Source organism: Mobula hypostoma, chromosome 26, assembly GCF_963921235.1.
Source record: "Mobula hypostoma chromosome 26, sMobHyp1.1, whole genome shotgun sequence".
Lineage (NCBI taxonomy): Eukaryota > Metazoa > Chordata > Chondrichthyes > Myliobatiformes > Myliobatidae > Mobula > Mobula hypostoma.
In genome coordinates, this window is record NC_086122.1 from 3,128,028 (window position 1) to 3,147,775 (window position 19,748).

The 19,748-nt window shown below is 39.8% G+C and overlaps 1 protein-coding gene across 7 annotated transcripts in view; it reads left to right on the forward strand.

Annotated features, from left to right (window-relative positions):
* Nucleotides 1-19,748, forward strand: part of LOC134338213 (adhesion G protein-coupled receptor B2-like) — a 1,212,788-nt gene that overhangs the window by 997,420 nt on the left and 195,620 nt on the right. For all 7 annotated transcript variants that reach the window (XM_063033890.1, XM_063033884.1, XM_063033886.1 and 4 more), the window contains 3 exons: nucleotides 8,009-8,078; nucleotides 15,399-15,465; nucleotides 17,115-17,200. In XM_063033890.1, the coding sequence (XP_062889960.1) occupies nucleotides 8,009-8,078; nucleotides 15,399-15,465; nucleotides 17,115-17,200 (223 nt within the window). The remainder of the gene's footprint in view (nucleotides 1-8,008; nucleotides 8,079-15,398; nucleotides 15,466-17,114; nucleotides 17,201-19,748) is intronic.

Consider the following 19,748-nt stretch of genomic DNA (forward strand, 5'->3'; position numbering starts at 1 on the left):
GAGTGTGTTTGTGTGTGAGAGTGTGTGTGTTTGTGTGTGTGTGTGTTTGTGTGTGCGTGAGAGAGAGTGTGTTTGTGTGTGAGAGTGTGTGTGTTTGTGTGTGTGTGTGTGTGTGTGCGTGAGAGAGAGTGTGTTTGTGTGTGAGAGTGTGTGTGTTTGTGTGTGTGTGTGTTTGTGTGTGCGTGAGAGAGAGTGTGTTTGTGTGTGAGAGTGTGTGTGTTTGTGTGTGTGTGTGTGTGTGTGTGTGAGAGAGAGTGTGTTTGTGTGTGAGTGTGTGTGTGTGTGTGTGTGTGTGTGTGTGTGTGAGAGTGTGTGTGTTTGTGTGTGTGTGTGTTTGTGTGTGTGTGAGAGAGAGTGTGTGTGTGTGTGAGAGTGTGTGTGTTTGTGTGTGTGTGTGTGTGTGTGTGTGTGAGAGAGAGTGTGTTTGTGTGTGAGAGTGTGTGTGTGTGTGTGTGTGTGTGTGAGAGTGTGTGTGTTTGTGTGTGTGTGTGTGAAAGAGAGTGTGTGTGTGTGTGTGTGTGTGTGTGTGTGTCTGTCTGTCTGTCTGTCTATCTGTTTCTTCTGAGTGCTCCGGTCCACACTGACTGTAGTCTCCTGATGAGGAAGTCTAGTTGCAGGGAGAGGTACAGAGGCCCAGGTTTTTAAACTCATGGATTAGAACTGACGAGATGAAGGTATTGAATGGCAAGATGCAATGGATAAACAGCAGGCTGGTGTAGGTATTGCTGTTGTTCTGGTGGACTGAGATTGAGTTAGTCCATTGTTGTGGCAGTAGACAAATAAATGACTGCATGCATAATTACAGTGCATAGTAGAGACATGGTGACAGCACGAGTGAATAAAGTTGCTTACGGCATTGCAGTATTTCACCTGTCAGTTGAGGAATCAATTACAGCGATTTCAACTAAACGTGCAAATGAACAGATAATGGTTAAAATTCCAGTATTTGTGTTCATCAAACTGCAAACAAATGCAACCGTCCAAATGGTTGGTTGTTCACCCTTCAAATGTATTCCTCTCTCCATTTCCGTGCAACTATTGTGCCCAAACTTTCAGAAAAACCTTTGGAATCGATTGGGCTGTTACTGCATGCAATATGTACCGTATTTACATCGAGTGCAGGAAGGTAGCTGCCACTGATTGACACTCATCTCTAACTCACAGACTCATGACGCCTGTTTATGGCCGATCAGGCTGAGATGTGCAGACAGAATAAACTGGAGGAATACACTGCAGAGACTCAGAAAACGACAGCTCTTGACTGACCTGTAAACGTCCGCAGGATTTCTAGAAACAACTTTGTAGAAAGATTGCAGACTGATGCAAGAAACAAAATGTAACGATAATTGGTGACTGTAACTTTCCACATATTAATTGGGACAGCCGTCCTGTAAAAGCACTAAATGTGATGAGTTTCAGTTCAATTCAGGTTTAATTGCCATTCAGCTATACATGAATACAGCCAAACAGTAGAGTTGCTCCAGTGCCAAGGTGCAAAACATAGTACTCATACCCACATTCACATAGCACAAAGCACACATAGCAAGCACATAGAAGTATCAGTAAGATACAGCTACTCAAAAAAATATATAGTCTAGACCCAAACATCAATACAGCTGATGAGCAAACTGTGTGGGGGGGGGGTCTCATCAACTGCAGCCTGGATGCCATGCCATGCTGCCCCCAGTGGGGCACACCTGCTCCAATGTTTCTCTCTTGGCGGCTGTAAACCAGCGACTCTACAGCCTGGGCCCAAGTGCTCGCACATCGAAGATAGCAAGTACATATAAGAGCTCAACACCAGTAAGACAAAGGAGATGGTGATGGACTTTAGGAAGACAGCCTGCACTGCTCCCTGTTACTATTGATGGTGAGGGGCCTACAAGGAGGTGCACCTGGATGACAGACTTGAGTGGAGCACCAACACGGAGGCTGTGTACAAGAACAGCCAGAGTCACCTCTAACTTCTGAGGAGACTGGGGTCCTTTGGAGTATGCAGACCTCTCCTTCACATGTTCTACCAGTTTGTTGTCGCCAGTACAGTCTTCTATGTGGCGGTGGGCTGGGACAATGGCATCAACAGGGGTGATGCCAGCAGGTTCAATAAACCGATTAGAAAGGCTAGCTATGTTAAAGGAGTCAAACTGGTAGAACAAAGGACCCTATGGAAAATCCTGGCAATCTGGACAATGTTTCTCACCCTTTGCATGCCACTTTGACCGAACAGAGGAGCACTTTTAGTAATAGTTTAAGACAACTGTGCTGCTCCAAAGAGCGCTATATGAGGTCATTCTTACCCTCGGCCATTAGGCTCTATAATGAGTCAACCTATAGCCATGGAAGTGATGACCCCTCCTGTTAGACTGTTTGAGGTCACTTATTTTTTATTCTTAGTTCTCTTTTAATATTTGTATATCTGCACACTTGTAATGTTACTGTGACAGTGTATTTTGCTTTGGGATCTATAAAGTATCTATCTGTCTATCTATCAGTAAAATACAATTGCGCAAAAAAGGTATATATAGTCCAGCCCCTGGGTCCATGAATGCAGCAGAAATCTGCAGTCAAACCACAATATAGCTAGTCCTCTGCCAAGCAAACACCACGGGGCAGCGCTGACGTACCACACCACCCCCAGTGGAGCGCATCAGCTCCAGTGCCCCTCTCCTGGTTGCTGTGTACAGGCAACACCACAGCTTCAGGCCTGGTCCTTGCAACTCGCTAATGGGGTAGAGCTACAGTACTTTCAATTCTTAATGTCTAGCAGGACCATTCAAAAAGAACAATAGTACCTTTTATTTACCCTGAAGAAGCTTTTATGATCAAACGTGTCACCATCTTACCAGAAGCATATCAAGTGTGTTCAGGAAGGTTTCCTTAATCAGTACGTAAATAAACCGTGCTGTACTCATATATTAGGGAATGAGACAGGGCAGGTGATGGACATCTGTGTGGGGGATCACTTTGTATCTAGTGATCATAATGCCACTCAAAAGTGGGAAGCCTTCAAAAGTAACATTTTGAGAGAATGAAGCTCGCATCGCCCTCTCACCACGTACACCCTTGCCAGGAAACTGTTGTGCTAATCCGCATTTCCCACATCCTTTCTGCTCTTGTAAAATTGGCCTTTCTCCAATTTAGAATCTCAACCCACAACCAGATCTATCTTTTCTCATAGTTACTTTGAAACTACTGCGTTATGATCACGAGATGCAAAGTGTACCCAGACACAAACTGTCACTTGCCCTGAGTCTTCCCTGATAGCAGATCATGTATCGAACACTGTCTCGTTGGGACTTCTACATCCTGGTTAAGGAAATTTTCTGAACACATTTGACAAACTCTATCCCATGCAGTCCTTTTACACTATGGGAGTCCCAGTCAGTGTTGGGAAAGTTAAAGTCACCTCCTATAACAACCTTATGTTTCTTGCAACAGTCTGCGATCTGTCTAGAAATTTGTTCCTCTAAATCCCATTGACCATTGGGTGGTCTTGTAATATAGTTCCATTAATGTGGTCATACGTTTCTTTTTTCTCACTCAGTCGCTGGCTTTTAATTACCTTGCCTTTTCCTGCTATCCTTCAATAAAGGTATAACATGTGATTTTTCTCCAAACACTTCATACCTTGTCCTGTGCCGGCAAAGACCTGTCAGTATTTCTGGAATTTTCTAGTTTTCTTAAGATTTGTCACATCAGAGTATTTTTGTTTCTTTTATTTTCAATGTTGGTGGCATTTAAAATTTCATGGATTTATTTGAAGAAGAGCAGCTGTTGGCTATGTTGCTGAAACCTCATGGAAGCTTAAGTTTAGCCTAGTAGTAAACAAAGAATACTCAGCTCAAGTCAGGGGTAGATTTATTAAGTCAGCAGTTTGCTGCAATGATCTGTGATCAGGTTGCAGTTTCATTTTGGTACCTGATGCCAAAATGCTGCAACCAGAGATTTTCAACATTCAACAGTGAATATTACTGTTGCCTGGCTATATCCCCATTATTACCATTCAGAAGTACTACTTTCCCACTCCAAATGTTAGTATGTTAATATAAATATCATTTGTTTTATCCAGTATGTCCAAACAAGTCAAGGCAAGCAAGTTCATTTCAGTATTAAAATGAAATGAGATTGGTTTCTACAAAAAGAATAATTTTGTCCTTTGTATGGTAAAGAAAACTGGACCAGATGAAGTCAGATTCCCATAATAACTGCCAGTTGAGAAGATAGATGTTATTAAAAATGCAAACAATTTAAGCTGGTGTGCTTGTAATTCTAATGATTTCCAGCTTTAAATCTTTTTTTAGAAAAGCTTTCCTTTAGCCACATCTTGTATTCAGCAGAGATGGCATCTTTATATTTCCATCGGGAGAAAGGAGCAAAGAAGGTGCAAGGAGTCGTGCCTGTTTCAAAAAGCTACCTTAAGCATGCAGTTTTGGGCATAGTGGGTGATTACACTCATTTAAATATGCCTGGTAAAGCTAATTTCGTGATCTATATTTTTAGCACAAATGCTGATTATAATTAAGTGTCTTAGAATGGTAAATGTAAGTTCCATGGAAGACATGAAGGGCAATTACAATGATATCTACACTGTGGGGAAGAAAGCCACATCATGGTCGAAATCACAACAGCCAAGGATCCCATCCCATGATGTGGTTCCAGAGCCACAAAAGCATTATGTTTCCACTTTCCTGGTCAAGTTCTGTTGATACACTTTTTTTTGTCCATCTTGTCCTAGAAGAGAATGTTATGTAATGCTTCACTCTGTTAATGAGCTATGCGATCTTTATCAAATGCGAGTGACATCTGAACTTTACATAAGAACATTTCAAAGCTATGATATTCAAAACCATATCATCATCTGCATTTCAGCCTCAATATATTTTACATTAAAGTTCATATGCCACTTCTTAAAGAACTCAGCCCATTCTCAGGCACCGGTATAATTGAAACCTGCATGAAACAGGTGGGTACCCTAGACTGCCAAAGCAACACTCCAGCCAGTTGATCAGCACAGGTCTTTAGTGCTCGGCCAGGTACCCCGTCTGGGCCAAATGATTTTCGTGGATTCGCCCCCTCTGAAGGCTGCTCGCTCATGCCACAGAGACTGAAATCACAGGATCGTCGAGGGCTGTGGGGGTCCATGATGGTTCCTCCAAGTTTTGATGGTTAAAACAAGCATTGAGCTTATTTGGAAATGAAGCCCTGTTGTCACTTATGTCGCTTGGCCTGACTTTATAAGCGGTGATAGTAACAAAGCCTTGTCACAACTGTCAAACATCCTTCAGGTTTTGTCCAGAATTGCCACTTCACTTGTGAGATGGCTTTATGTAGATCATATCTGGATCTTTTGTAACTTTTTTCATCACCAGACTTGAATCACTCTGATTTGGCCCTCAGCAAATCACTGTGGATCCAGGACTTCTGGTTTGTGAAGACTCAGATTGATATTGTGTGGATACAATCACCTACAACTGCTTTAATAAAATTTGTGTCAATCATGGTATATTCATTCAGATCCACAGATCACGGCCCAGTCCACCGACTCGAAGCACTCCTCTGCTTCCAGTGACTACCTCTTGGTTGTCCTAATCTCTGAAGTTTTGCTCTTTGGCCTCTGCCTGTATGCAGGTCGGAGAAGGACAGCCAAGTGATCTGATTTCCTGAAAAGCAATTTGGGCATGAAATGGTAGGCATTCGGTATCTTAGTTTAGCTGTGGTGTAGTGTGTTGGGACCTCTGGTGCTACAGGTTACAGTATATGCTGATGGTAATCGAACAGGGATTTCTTCAAACGAGCCTGGTTGAAGACCCTGACTATAACTTGAAATGTGTCGGGATGGACTTTTCTTGTTGGGAGACAACATCATGCAGTATCTTAAGCGTTTGATTATAGTTAGCCGTTGATGGTATGTAAACTGCGGTCAGGATTATGGAGGAGAACTCCCTAGGTAAGCAGAACAGATGGCACTTGGTATTCAAGATCGGAACAACACAAGTTCGACAAAACTGCCACATTAGGCACTGATGTGCAGCATCCACAGCAGGAGAACGTGCTAGAGGGCATGGCTCTGCTGGAGAGATGTCAGATGAAGATGTTTTGCAGAGCAATACTTCTTAAGAATATATGTGAAATCCCTCTTTACTGGGCATCTCTGGAAATGCAGCTCATTAGCTCCTCGCTAACAGCCACTGGACTCCACAGCGAGAAACCCGCCTTTCTCAGGCTTCATACGCCTAGGGCGTATACGACTTTAGCCCTGATAAATCTCTGAGGTTGGGATGTCTCTTCCGCCCAAACCCCAGTTTGTGTGAATGCTGTGTGACCTACTGTCCCTGGCAATTGTCCGTCAGCAAGAAATAACAGATCATAGACTGCATACAATTATAAAGAAGTATGTTTAAGAATGTTAACTTAAGCAAACAGTTATTCAAGGAAAGAAAGCAAAAAACAAAAAGGGTCCATTATTCTTAAACAGTCATCTTGAACTTGTCTTGTCACTCACATGCTGGACCTTTGGTCTGTGTGTAAGCACACAGCACCTTCCGAATGTCATTCAAAATCCATCTCAAAGAAACAGTGTCCCACGGTCCTTCCTCCTTGAAGCCGTTCATCTGCATGAAGCACCTTGTGCAACAGGGACAGCATCCTCGGCCATCTTCACTACTGTCTTCTCTCAGCTCCCGCAAAAAAAATGAGATTTCCCCACACCGGTGTCCTTCAGAATCTTCTCCCATTTCCACCATCCTGATGGTGGACACCATAAATTCTAGGTTAAACAAGAAAGCCTCTTCTTATCTCAGCTCAAACCCATACAGGCTGAAAGCAGAATAGACTGCTGTTACAGAACTGAAATACCTACAGCATAACTGTAAAGATCTTAACAGGGTGCTATATATATATAAATGGATAAACAAAATGCTTTGTGTAATGGATAACTTGGCCAAAAGCTTATCGTTATGTTCAAGATAATGGAGTAAATCGCACTGAGTTGCTTCATGGCTGGATGTGGAGTTCAGAGACCCAGAGAGACAGGCCAATTCCACTCACTACTCTGTGGAACTTGACATAACACCACATCCAGTGAGGTCACAGCTTTCATAGCAGCCAGGTTAATGACATGTAACTCAGATCAGCTTCCCCAAACTTTGAATGGCATGCAAGATATAGCAAAGTGCTGCAAAAGAAAATCAAATATCTTCCACTGTGGCTCTGGGCTCCTTGTAGTTTGTCTCATTTGTTAATGGATCTGCAGGAAATGAGAATCTGGATCCAAGTGACTCTCTTCCTGCTTCTTCCATAAGCACTTCATCATTGATTTGTTGTTAAATGTGATCAATGATCAATTTAGTCCAGGATGATATAGCAGCTGCTGAGATAGTACTCGAGCAGGGTTGTCATGCCTTTTAGCCTTCAGTGACCTACCAGGAGCAACCCACTTTGCTGCCACCAAGATATTTGCTGCACATCAGCTAGGTCAGCACCAACGTATCTAAATAAAGAAAATATAGAGTAATTCTCTTAATACTATTTCCTAGCTTTTTATTTGTTGTGGATACAAATTGGAAATAATATTACCAGAAACTTTTAAAGTGTGATACAGTTGTCAAGTGATGATTAGGTACGTGATATGTGTACCTTGGTGGATATCAAATTTCATAAGACAAAAACATACTGAAAAACATGATTCAGAATCTGCTTTATTCCTATCACCGTCTTATATGACATGAAATGTGTTGCTCGGGGGTAGCAGTATCAGCCAGTCAGTTAGCACAGGTCTTCAGTTCCCGGCCAGGTACACTGCTGGTCCCTGACACGTCAAGAGGGTTCAAATCTCGTTAGCTTTGCCTGCTGTTTATCTATCACCAACTAACACCTCACAGTGATAGATGATGAAGCTGAACATCCTGGGCTGCAGCCTAGAAAGTCTCAGAATTATATAACTGCTGAAGTTCCCAGGTGTGATTTGCCTAGTGGTTTTCATGCTTGTTTTCTCAATATTTCTCCTCAGGATTACCTGCGTTGATTGTGGCCATTTCAGTGGGCTTTACCAAAGCAAAAGGATATGGAACAGCCAATTAGTGAGTATTTGTAGAAATACATGAGCCTTGTATTCCATCACGGAGTCACTCCTCCCCTAAATGCCAATGAAATTTATATTTTTGAGCGATTGGCTAGTTACCCCTGCCTGTTCACAGTCACCAGTGGCAAACACTCATAGAAGCAAAGTGAATTACCCACACTTCTGGAACATCAATTGACTCCGTTTGTTGTGTTAATGCCAAACTGAAAGCCGACAGTAGACAACAGAATTAGGATATTCAAAGTTCAAAGTAAATTTATTATCAAAGTACATATATGTCATCATATACTACCCTAAGGTTCATTTTCTTATGTGCATTCACAGCAGGTACAAAGAAACCCAATAGAATGAATGAAAAACTCCGCACAAACAAAGAACATTCTGACAACCAATACACAAAAGATGACAAAATGTACAATACAAAAAGAAAAACAAATAATAATTAATGTATGGATAGATAGATAGAAAGATAGATTGTTTGATAGATAAATAGATATAAAGATGAATATTCAGACAGATGGATAAATAGAAAGATAGATAGCATGTATGTTTGATGGTATCTATATCGATAGAATGATAAATTGATATACAGATACACATATAGATAGATGGATAGATGTATAGAGAAAAGGAGATAGATAGATAGAGAGGGATAGATTGATAAGTAGATAGAAAGACAGGTGGATAGATAAATCGATAGCTAGATTGATTAATAGATAGATAGATAAAAATTCAGAACGTAAGTTGTAGAGTCCTTGAAAGTGAGTTCATTAAGTTGTGGAATCAGTTCAGAATTTAGGTGAATAAAGTCATCCACTATGATTCACGATCCTAATGGTTGAAGGGTAATAACTGTTCGGAAAAGCTGGTACTGTGGGACCGAAGGCTTCTGTATCTCCTGCCCAAGAAGAGAGCATGGCCGGGTTGGTGGGGGTCGGGGTCGTCTTTGATGATGGATGCTGCTTTTTCTGTGACAGTGCTCCTTGTAGATGTGTTTAGTGCTGGGGAGGGCTTTTCCTGTGAAGCACGGGGCTGCATCCACAACTTTGTGTAGGTATACTTTAAGAAATTATTTGCATGCTTTGCTTTAGGAGATGTTAAACCCACACCCCTAACACCCCTACATGTATCAAAGACTCAGTCAACAGTAGCATTGACACTCACAGAGCAGTGACCCCTCCCCTCCATGCCAGCTCCCCATGAGGAGTTGGGCAAGAGACAGAATAGCAAGAAATAGGGACGTGGAAGAGAACAATACATGGCTCTCCCAGGGAAACATCACTCCTGGCACAATCCAAGTTTTGTGGAAATGAAAATTACAGGGATGATTTCCAACGTATAAAAATGACATCTCGGGAGACCCTTTAAATCATTTTGGTTTCACTCCTTTCAGAATGATATATTGTAGATCTGTGAATTAATTATAAAGGTTATAATTTGTGATCTTTTGATCCCATTTTTTTCAGTAAGTAGATAATAGGCACTCTGCTTTTTGATAGCATCGTTATCGGAGAGAAATAAGATGAGGAAGAGAAAGAGGTGTTCAGATGAATTGCAATAGGTAGTGCCCAGTCAGTTGCCTGATGGATGGGACTTCTAAAAAGCATGCATAAAATTACTATTTGCACTAAAAAAAAGCTCAAATAATTTTCCCCAGTTTAAATCTGGTGTTAATAATCAATAATTTTATCAATGAATTTGCTAAGGTAAAAATAATTGCAATAGCAGTACAATAATATTTTCATGATATTTTAATAATCACTGCAATTCCTGGTCTTTAGAGATACCCAAATTTCATTTACCTGCCAGGTTTGTTTAACGCTGTTTACTCTCTAGAGTAATTCTACTAATTATGAGAAGCTGAAAACTAAATTATTTAAAATCCCTCATGAGCTACGTCAGAAGGGCTGGGGTGTTGGTTTTCATTTTAATGGCCTTTTAATATTTTAGGTGTTGCAGCAGTTAACCTTGAACTTAGCTGCTAATACTCCTTTTAAATGAGGAAGCCAATTTCCAGCTTTTACCAACAAAATCTGTTATTTCTAATGGAGTTCCACTTACCCAACATATCCAGAAATGGCACAACTGTGAGATCTCACCTAATCCACTATTTACATCATTAATGGTTAGAATGAAGAGCTTTTAACAAAATTTTATCAGCCTATAACATAAGGAAATGGTATTTTTGCATATTCCACAGTTGGGAATATGTGATCTGTTTTTTGCCACTGACTTTGTAGACAGAATAGCCATGTCGCACAGTATATTTGAAGTCAAGGAAAAAAATTCCTATTTTAAAAATCACACAGTGGAGGCCCTTCAGCCCACAATGTTGTGCTGACTTTTAAATCTACTCCAGTATCAGTCTAACCCTTCCATCCCACAAAACCCTCCAATTTTCTTTCAAGCATTTCAAAGTACAAGAAACACACATCAAAGTTGCTGGTGAATGCAGCAGGCCAGGCAGCATCTCTAGGAAGAGGTACAGTCGACGTTTCGGGCCGAGACCCTTAGCTCTTCTTTCAGTTAGTCCTGACGAAGGGTCTCGGCCCGAAACGTTGACTGTACCTCTTCCTAGAGATGCTGCCTGACCTGCTGCATTCACCAGCAACTTTTATGTGTGTTGCTTGAAATTCCAGCATCTGCAGATTTCCTCGTGTTTGCAATTTCAAAGTACATTTATTATCAAAGTATGAATCACCTTGAGATTCGCCTCCTTACAGGCAGCCACAAAACAAAGAAATCCTATAGGACCCATTAAAACAAAAACCATTAATGTGCAAATAATAAAAATAAGCAAAAAACATTCAGGACTAAAGTTCACAAAAGTGAGTTCACAGCCACAAAGCTAGTCACAGCCAATCCAGGAACCTGTTAGTTACCTCATTTCAGGGCATTAACGAGTAAACCTCACAAGCGGTCAGTTGAACACCAGCCTGATCCTCATCTCCAGCCTCCACACCATGACCTTTTTAATCTGGTCCAGTGCTTAAATTGGTCAAATAACAGGTCATCCCTGGCTTTCAGGCCCGGTTCCTGCCACTTCAATATGCTCTTTGGCCTGGGACCAGCCACCTCAACTCTGCTTTGCCTCAGTTCTGCTGCTTCGAATTGCCTCCAAGTCCACTCCACCAGCCAAACATTTGCCTAAGAATCTCTTAATTGTCATAATCTATCTGCCTCTATCATCACCACCAGCAGTGTGTTCCATGCACTTACCACTCCTTGTAAAGAGAAACTTACTCTCACATCCCCACTATACTTTTGTCCAATCACCTTAAAAGTATACAGTCTTAGCCATTAGCCATTGCCACCCTGGGAAAAGTGTACTGGCTGTCCACTCTAGGTATGCCTCATTGTCTCTATCAAGTTGCCCTTCATCGTCCAAAGAGAAAAGCCCTAGCTCACTCAGCCTTTCCTGATAGACATGATCTCTAAACCAGGCAGCATCCTGATAAATTTCCTCTGCACCCTCTCAAAAGCTTCCACATCCTTCCTATAATGAGGCTACTAGAACCGAACACAATATTTCACATGTTGTCGAACCAGAGGATTATACATCTTCAACATTATCTCATGGTTTTTCAACGCATTCTTCCAACTAATGAAGGCCAACATGCATTAAGCATTCTTAATGGTGCTATCAATTTCTGCGTTAATTTTGAGGGTTCTATAAACATCGGTAGACCCCGAGGGGACCAATATCCTTGCGAGCAGTCTTGCAGGAGCTGTTGGGAATGGATTAAACTAATTTGGCAGGAAGATGGGAACTGGTGTGTTAGGGCTGGTTTATAAGTAGAGGCAGTGTGTAGTAAGATTGTCAGCAATGACAGGCAGATGATACGGTAGAATTGTGTCACTGGGATGAAATGCAGTGTAAAAAGGGGATAAAATTGAAAAGAGTGATGGATACAGGACTGAAGGTGTTATATTTGAATGCATGCTGAATACGGAATAAGGTAAATGATCTTATAGCACAGTTACAGACTGGCAGGTATGACGTTGTGGGCATCACTGACTGGTGGCTGAAAGAAGATTATAGTTGTGAGCTGAATATCCAAAAATACATAATGTATCGAAAGGACAGATAGGCAGGCAGAGGGGCTGGTGTGGCTCCTTTGGTAAGAAAAATGATCAAATCCTTAGAAAGAGGTGACATGGGATCAGAGGGTGTAAGATCCTTGTGGGTGTAGTTAAGAAACTGCAAAGATAAAAAGACCCTGATGGGCGTGCTGTAATGTTCTGTGTCTGTGTTCTAAGATAGTTAGAAACCTTATTATGACAATGGCTTTCCGAAATTGGAATGTTGTGTCCAGATTTCAGGAGTACACCTCAGAAAGAATTTGAAGACCTTAGAGCTGGCACAGCAGAAAATTATCCATGGGGTCAAAAATGAGAGAACATTGAATGAGGCTGGTTGGCAAAAGTACTAAGTCAGCCCCTACTTTGTATATCAAATTCTATGTGATATCTTTTGTAAATCAATTACCTTTTTAAACTCATATGTATTACATCTAGTAGCTCTCCTCAGTATTATAAAGAGAAATCATGTTGACAAATCCAGCAGTTCTTTTGATGATGTAAGCAGCACTTTACATAAAAAGCTATATTTAAGATGGCAAGCTGTCACCAATAAGTTCCACAGGGATCAAGCCGGGACCTGAGCAATTCACAATTTATGCCATTGGTTTAGATGAAGGGACGTGCAACAATATATTCATGTTTCCTCAAGATACAGAGCTAGGAGGGTGAATGACGAGGACATGAAGGTAATGGGACAAAATCCAAATGAAGTCATGTACAATGGAAACTGGTTACTTAGCCACTTTGAAGAGAAGTGTGCTAAATGGAATATTCTTTAAAAGGCAATAAATAAAATTTTGCAGTGTTGGCTCAAAAGTCACAGAAGATAAATATGCAATGCAGCAGATAATTATGAAGGTTAATTATTTAATTGCAAGGAGATTTTAGTGCAGACATCAGGAAATCTAGTAAAACTGCTGTAGGGTTCTGTGAGACCTCTTTGGGAGCAATATGTGCAAACCCTATCTCTACCTAATGGAGGAAATATTTACCTAGGAGTCAATGCACTGAAGTTTCACCAGATTGATCCTCAGATGTGGGTGTTATCCCATGAGAAAAGATTTTAACATTGACAGGTGCTTACTGGAGTTTGGAAGAATGAAAGGTGATCAATATGACACACAAAACAGTGTGTATGAAGTAAAGGTAGTCAGTTGTTTGCTGACTTATACACTGTAATTGATCCTAATATATTACTGAAAGGGAAACGTGTGGCTGAAGAGAAGTGGGTTGGGGGATGCATGGAGGCCATGATACAACCAGCGGCCCGCCATTTAGAACCGAGGGAAAAATTCTTCATGAATACAGTTGTCAATCTTTTCAGTTCTCAACCTGTTCACTGAATCATTGAGTACATTCAGAGCACAGATGGATAGAATTTTATAAATTGAATCAAATGTAGGAAGTGAGCACATAATAATTATTTATTTATTAGAATTTTTTCTATTTGTTATTTGCACATTTTGTAGTCTTTTGTATATTGCTGTTTGTCTGTGTTGGGAGCAATATTTTATTGATTCTATTGTGTTTCTTTGTATTTACTGGGAATGCCTGCAAGAAAATGAATCTGGTGACATATATGTACTGTTATAATAGTTAATTTGAACTTTGAATAAGTGGAAAAATACAGGATCTTATAGGAAGGCAGTCCAGAGTCAAAGAGCCAATGGCTTTAACCTCTAATGCCTTTAAGTCAGTTTTCACATGTAGACTTTCACCTCACCACCATTGCTCTAGCCCCGTCACTGTCCAAATTGTGAGGCTGAAGATGTGACATCTGATAATGCACGAGCAGTAACTTCCACTGGATACATTTCAGGAAGATTAAAGTCGTTGTGTTCAGCCTCTGCTTTGAGATTCTTCCCCTAAACACTGACTCCTTTCACTTCTGGCATCAGTCCGATGTGCAACCAGAAACTTACAATTCTATCTCATATTTAACCCTGATCTGTGGATGGCATATTTTCAGAACATTTGTTGACTCCTGCTCTACTTCCTGGCTGATCTCTCTTATTCTCTCAGAGCAATCCAAATTTATGATGGTGAGGATACGAGAGGCCAGCCAGCTGGACATCGCAGTAACTAGACTAACCAAGTCAGGAATGAGAGAGCTAGAGATGGAGTCAGCAAATGTTATAAAAATTACCCAGCTGCATAGCAACACTGGGTACCATTTACCCATCACATCTGTGCTTGCTGGCTCTCAGTTAAGTTGTACCTTGATTTTAAATGTATCATCCTTCTATTGAAATCCTTTCTATCCCAGTACTAGTCACTATTGCTGCGACCCAGTCAGAGGTCTGTGTTCCTTCAACACTTATGAGTGCTCGGCTTTTAATCACCCCACTACTGGCATCCATTACATCAGCTGCCACACTCCTGAACTGTGAAATTTTAATCTGCCTTGTTGACTCCATTTCCTTTTGCAAGATACTACTTCAAACCAAAATCTTTGACAAGATTATTTCATCCATACTATTTCTTATGTTGCCTAATAATGTTTCTGTGAAACGCCTTCGGCTATTTTACAGCATTCAATGTGCTGTTTTTATCCATTATGCTAACTCATATTTATTGTGTAAAGTAGTACAGGCAAAAAATCAAAAGGGGTGAAAGGAGAATTAATGTATGGATTAGCTGTAATGTTATAGTGAATCTGTACTTCAGTTCTCCTATTCTGCCCCGCATGGTAGTGTAGTGGTCAGTGCAACACTACAGAACCAGCAACCTGCTTCAATTCCTGCCTGTAAGGAGTCTGTACGTTCTCCCTGTGATCATATGCTTTCCTCCGGATACTCCGGTTTCCTCCCACAATCCAAAGAAGTACCAATTGGTAGGGTAATTGGTCATTGTAAATTATCTCGTGATTAAATCAGAGGATTGCTAGGGGTGTGGCTCGAAGGGCCAGGAGGGACTGAATTTCAATAAATCAATAAATGCTATAGAGCCCATTGGAGAGGCTGAAGGACTGCTCTTATTCCTTTTTAAAGCTATTGTCAGTGTGCTGGATGATCATTAAAACAACTTAAAACAAAAGAACTCCTGATTTTATTGAAAATTCTAGGAGGAATTGGAAGGATCCAAGCAAAAGTTAATATCCTCAGTAAAGTGAAGGATAGAAATTAAAGACAACCCACATCTGTTGTGCCACTCAGTAAAACAGCAAATTCCTTCTTTTGATGACGATGAGTGTCCGTCTAAAACTAACTGAGAATGGGTGTGTTCTCGCTTTCAGCTGCTGGCTGTCATTGGAAGGAGGCCTCCTTTATGCCTTTGTTGGACCTGCCGCAGTCATTGTATTGGTAAAGATTATGTTTTAATGCTGTAGTTAACATGGATTATATGATGTGGGGAAAATGTCATGTGGACAAATTAACACTTTACATTGTGTTCATTATTTTGTGGGAACTGAATACAGAATGCTGCTCTGTATTATAACTCATAGGAACAGAATTTAACGATTCTGTTTTCTGCGCAATGTTTATCAATGGTTTTAGTACATCCATGAGTGTACATTGCCTTGATTTTGTAACAAATTTTAATCATACAAGTAAATGTACTTTGTTCACATTTCACCAAAACCATGGACATAATGAAAGCAGCAGTGAGTGTTTTTCAGTGGAAGCAATGGGCAGAGGGATCTGCATCAAGATCTCTCTGGAATGTTGCCCAGCACAGCCATCAAAACTAATGACCTGCCACCAGTTAGTTCTTGAAAACATGTCCAGTATTTTGGTTATGTGAAGTTGCCCAATTAGATTCAAAGTAACTGATCAACAAAACATTATTAATGTTTTATAGAACAGCATTTGTGAAAGCTCTTGAAGGATTACATATGAACCACATTCCAAATTCCTGTAGTGTACCACAGAAAGTATTGTCTGCAACACAATAGTTTCCCACTATTTATCAGTGTTCTGTTTATGACTATAGTACTGAAGTTGCTCACAGTGCAACTGCAGAAGCTTAATATTATGATTCCTGAGGAAAGGCTAAGTACCCCTTATCCAAAACCGGAAATTTTTTGGAGTGCTGACATGAGTAGAAATAAAAAATTCCACAAAGCACTGAAGAGGTTCTCAGGCGATGGGCAGGTCTCTGCGCACCACAGACTGTTCTGAGAAATGACCTCACATATGTAATGAAAAGAAGCTAATGAAAAATAGAAAAACACCGCATAAAGTGAAAACTGAAAATCTTGATCGTGTATTAAAAGAATGCATTCATCAGCGTCGGAGTAACCATATGGTGCTTAATGGTCTGCTGTTTATGAAACAAGCAAAGATCTATCATGATAGACTGAGAATTGAAGGTAATTTTGAATATTCAGTAATCTGGTTGCAAGAATTTAAGACAAATCACGGTATTAAATTTTTAAACATGTTAAACATTTTAAAGTTAAATCATCTGCTGAACATGAAGAATTGATAAGTTTGCAAAGATCGTTGCTGTTGAAGATCTAGCACCAGAACAAATTAACAGTGCGAATTGTTTTTACACCTTACATAAAACCAAAAAAAAGTAAAACACAAATACAGTGTAAAGTAACCTTTTCATCAAATCACGGCATTGTTGGTGGAGACAGCAAGTCTGCCATTGATTGTCGTTGTTAAACAGCTGATTCAAAGTGTTTTTCCAATGCTGCTGTGCTGCATACATTATATTAATGTTATGTAATAATTTTTACTTTCAGTACACGAGTGATGAACGAGTATAAGATTGCTTACCAGTAACACATAAATTCAGTCAGAAATGGTGCTGATCCCAAGCTACCTCAATATATTCCAAAATCTAATGTCCAAACCACTTCTAGCCCCAAGCATTTTGGATAAGGGGTACTTAGCCTGTGCTACCTTTATGCAATTGTGAGAGTAACTGCTTAGTGGGAGCTGGGAGCTGGTTGCTGAGCAGTGAGTATATCCTTACTAACTTGCTGGTCTTCCTTCATAAGGTAAACATGCTGTTCGGAATCATAGTATTCAACAAGCTCATGTCTCGGGATGGAATATCAGATAAGTCCAAAAAGCAGCGAGCAGGGTAGGTAGTGGCATGCATTGCTTCACTGAGGTAATGTTTAACTTTGTTTGGTGTGTGATGTTTGTGAAATAATTTAATCTCAGATTTGAAGTGTCCACTACCCTGCATCTATCAATTACCTATTTACAAAATGGAAAGTTTGTTGATCCCTCCAGCAATTCCACTGAATGACAGTCCCTCAGCATTCATTATATAACTGATTTCCAGTGTCAGTTTAGTATTCAATTACCTTACTCCAGAGTAAATGATAACTTTTCCCAAAACTGCTCATTTCAGGGTGACTGTACTTACTCTAGCCCTGCTTTTTCAGACATCACAAGCTCTGCTGACATCCTCTTTGGACCTGTGCACATTGTGATACAGTCTATCGAAACAAGTCACTGGAAGTTACCAATGACTTTCATGCAGCAGAAAGCAATGTAGACGTACTGTCATCAAGACAGGATGCAAACTGACATAGAGGCACAGTCATGATGAAGTGTTGGAATGGTTGCCATGGAGACTGCGAGCTCTTGCAGCCAGTACATTATTTTTGAAGACACCACATGGTTATATGCTATCTGCTGATGATATGTTAGCAACAACAAAAAAGCAGGAATATACATTAACTGTTAGCAAAGTCATAAGTGCTTTTAGAAAGAGTAGAGTGTTTTCTCCCAGAAGGCAGCAAGGTTATAAAACATAACTTTGTCATACTTTAAATGGGGGCTTTACAGAATGAATTCCTGCAGGGGATAATGAGCGCTGACTCGCTCAGCACATTGAAAAAAAGAAGGCACACTAACAACGATGTTTTAACCCATCATTAAAGCTAGGTCTTAGCAAACATTAACCCTAATAATAATTCACAAACTACCTTTTGGAGATGATTTTGCCACTGTTAGAAACAGTTATAGTTCCCACTTGAAGGAATTCACTGATTTGCCATTGAGTACAATTCTAAGCTCTCCTATTCCATGGGGAAAATTCCCTTCTTGACAAATGGATGAGGTTTACCTCATTATAAGTAAACAAGCTAAGGAAAACAATAGCTATCTCTAGTCTTTCCTAACCAATTTAATTGGAATATTTTTACTTTAACTCTAATGCAGTCACCCCTCAAAACCTCTTAGACGTTAATAATATCCCAAATAGTTATCTCTATAAATAATAAGATATTTTAAAATATTAATTAGTCTTGTTACCTTCATCTGTACTCGTTCCAAAGCCTCAATATCATTTAATATACTGAGAGATCAAAATTGAATACAATACTCTAAAATAGGTCTGACCATTATTTGTTTCAAGGCCCAAAGAATACATTATGTTAACACAGAAAATATTAGAATTAGTAAGAGTGAGAGGATAAGAAAATGAAATACTGTAGTGTGTAAAAATGAGGAAGGCAGGAATAATAGATAAATAGGATGATGGTACAAGCTGAAATTAGGAGGTAAAGGAAAAACAAGTAGCATATATGTACATGGAAATATAGATGGTGCAGAAGCTGATTATCTAATACAGCTGAACACCATTCAGTGTCCATGAAAATCAATAAAACTGCAAATGCTAGAATCTGAAATAAAATAGAAAGTGGAAACACTCAGCAAGTCAGGCAGCATCTGTGGATAACAAATCATGAACCTGAAGCATTAACTCGGCTTCTCTATCCATAGATGCTACATTATCTGCTGAGTGTTTCTCTGGCATTTTATGATTTTGTTAACAATTCATCATGTTTAGATTGGGAGAGGGGTTTCTGTTTGGCTGATTGAGTATCAGTCAGATGAAGTTCCTCTCTGATTGCCTTGTTGTTTTTACACGATCAGAAATTTCATATCATCACAAGAACGAAATGAGCATGACATTATTTCCTTCCATTGAATCCGATACAATACCTGCAGACTTTTGCATTGAGAAAAACTGTTACAGTGATTATGTAACAGTTAATAAGAGATGATGGCTTCAGGGTCTTATGTGCCTGAAGCCTCGTCTCCATGTTTACAGTTATGTAAGGCAAGTGAGCCTTGATTAAATTCTTACAGTTTTATGAATGAGAAAAGCCTGAACTAATCCATTATAAGTCTCCAGTTCTGAAAAGCACTCTTAATGAGTGGAAATGCCTTGCTCTGTTTGGTGTATAAAAATACATATGTTAGATATTTAATTGGCATGTCATTATGATCATAAGTCATTAAATTTAGTCAGTCCTACTACAGAAATGAAAATGATATATCATTTAAATTAGCTAAAAGATTGAATACAGCAAGCAAACCAACTTAATTGAGCTTGGGAAAGAATGTTAATGTAAAATGCTTTCAAAAACTACACTTCCTTTCCAAACAGTTAACATAAAATCAGCTTAGAATGGATGCCAGGCAGGTGGATAGTTCAGCTGCTGAATGGTCATGTTTGCTTTTGCAGTTGTTATTTTGTTAAGTTATTAATATGGGTTGCAATGATTAATTGAATGCAGTTTTTTTCAGCATTTGCCAAAATCACAAATCAAATTCACAGCAACAGTGGAAGTTATTGTGCATTTCTTAAACTAAATGTATCATTAATTTAC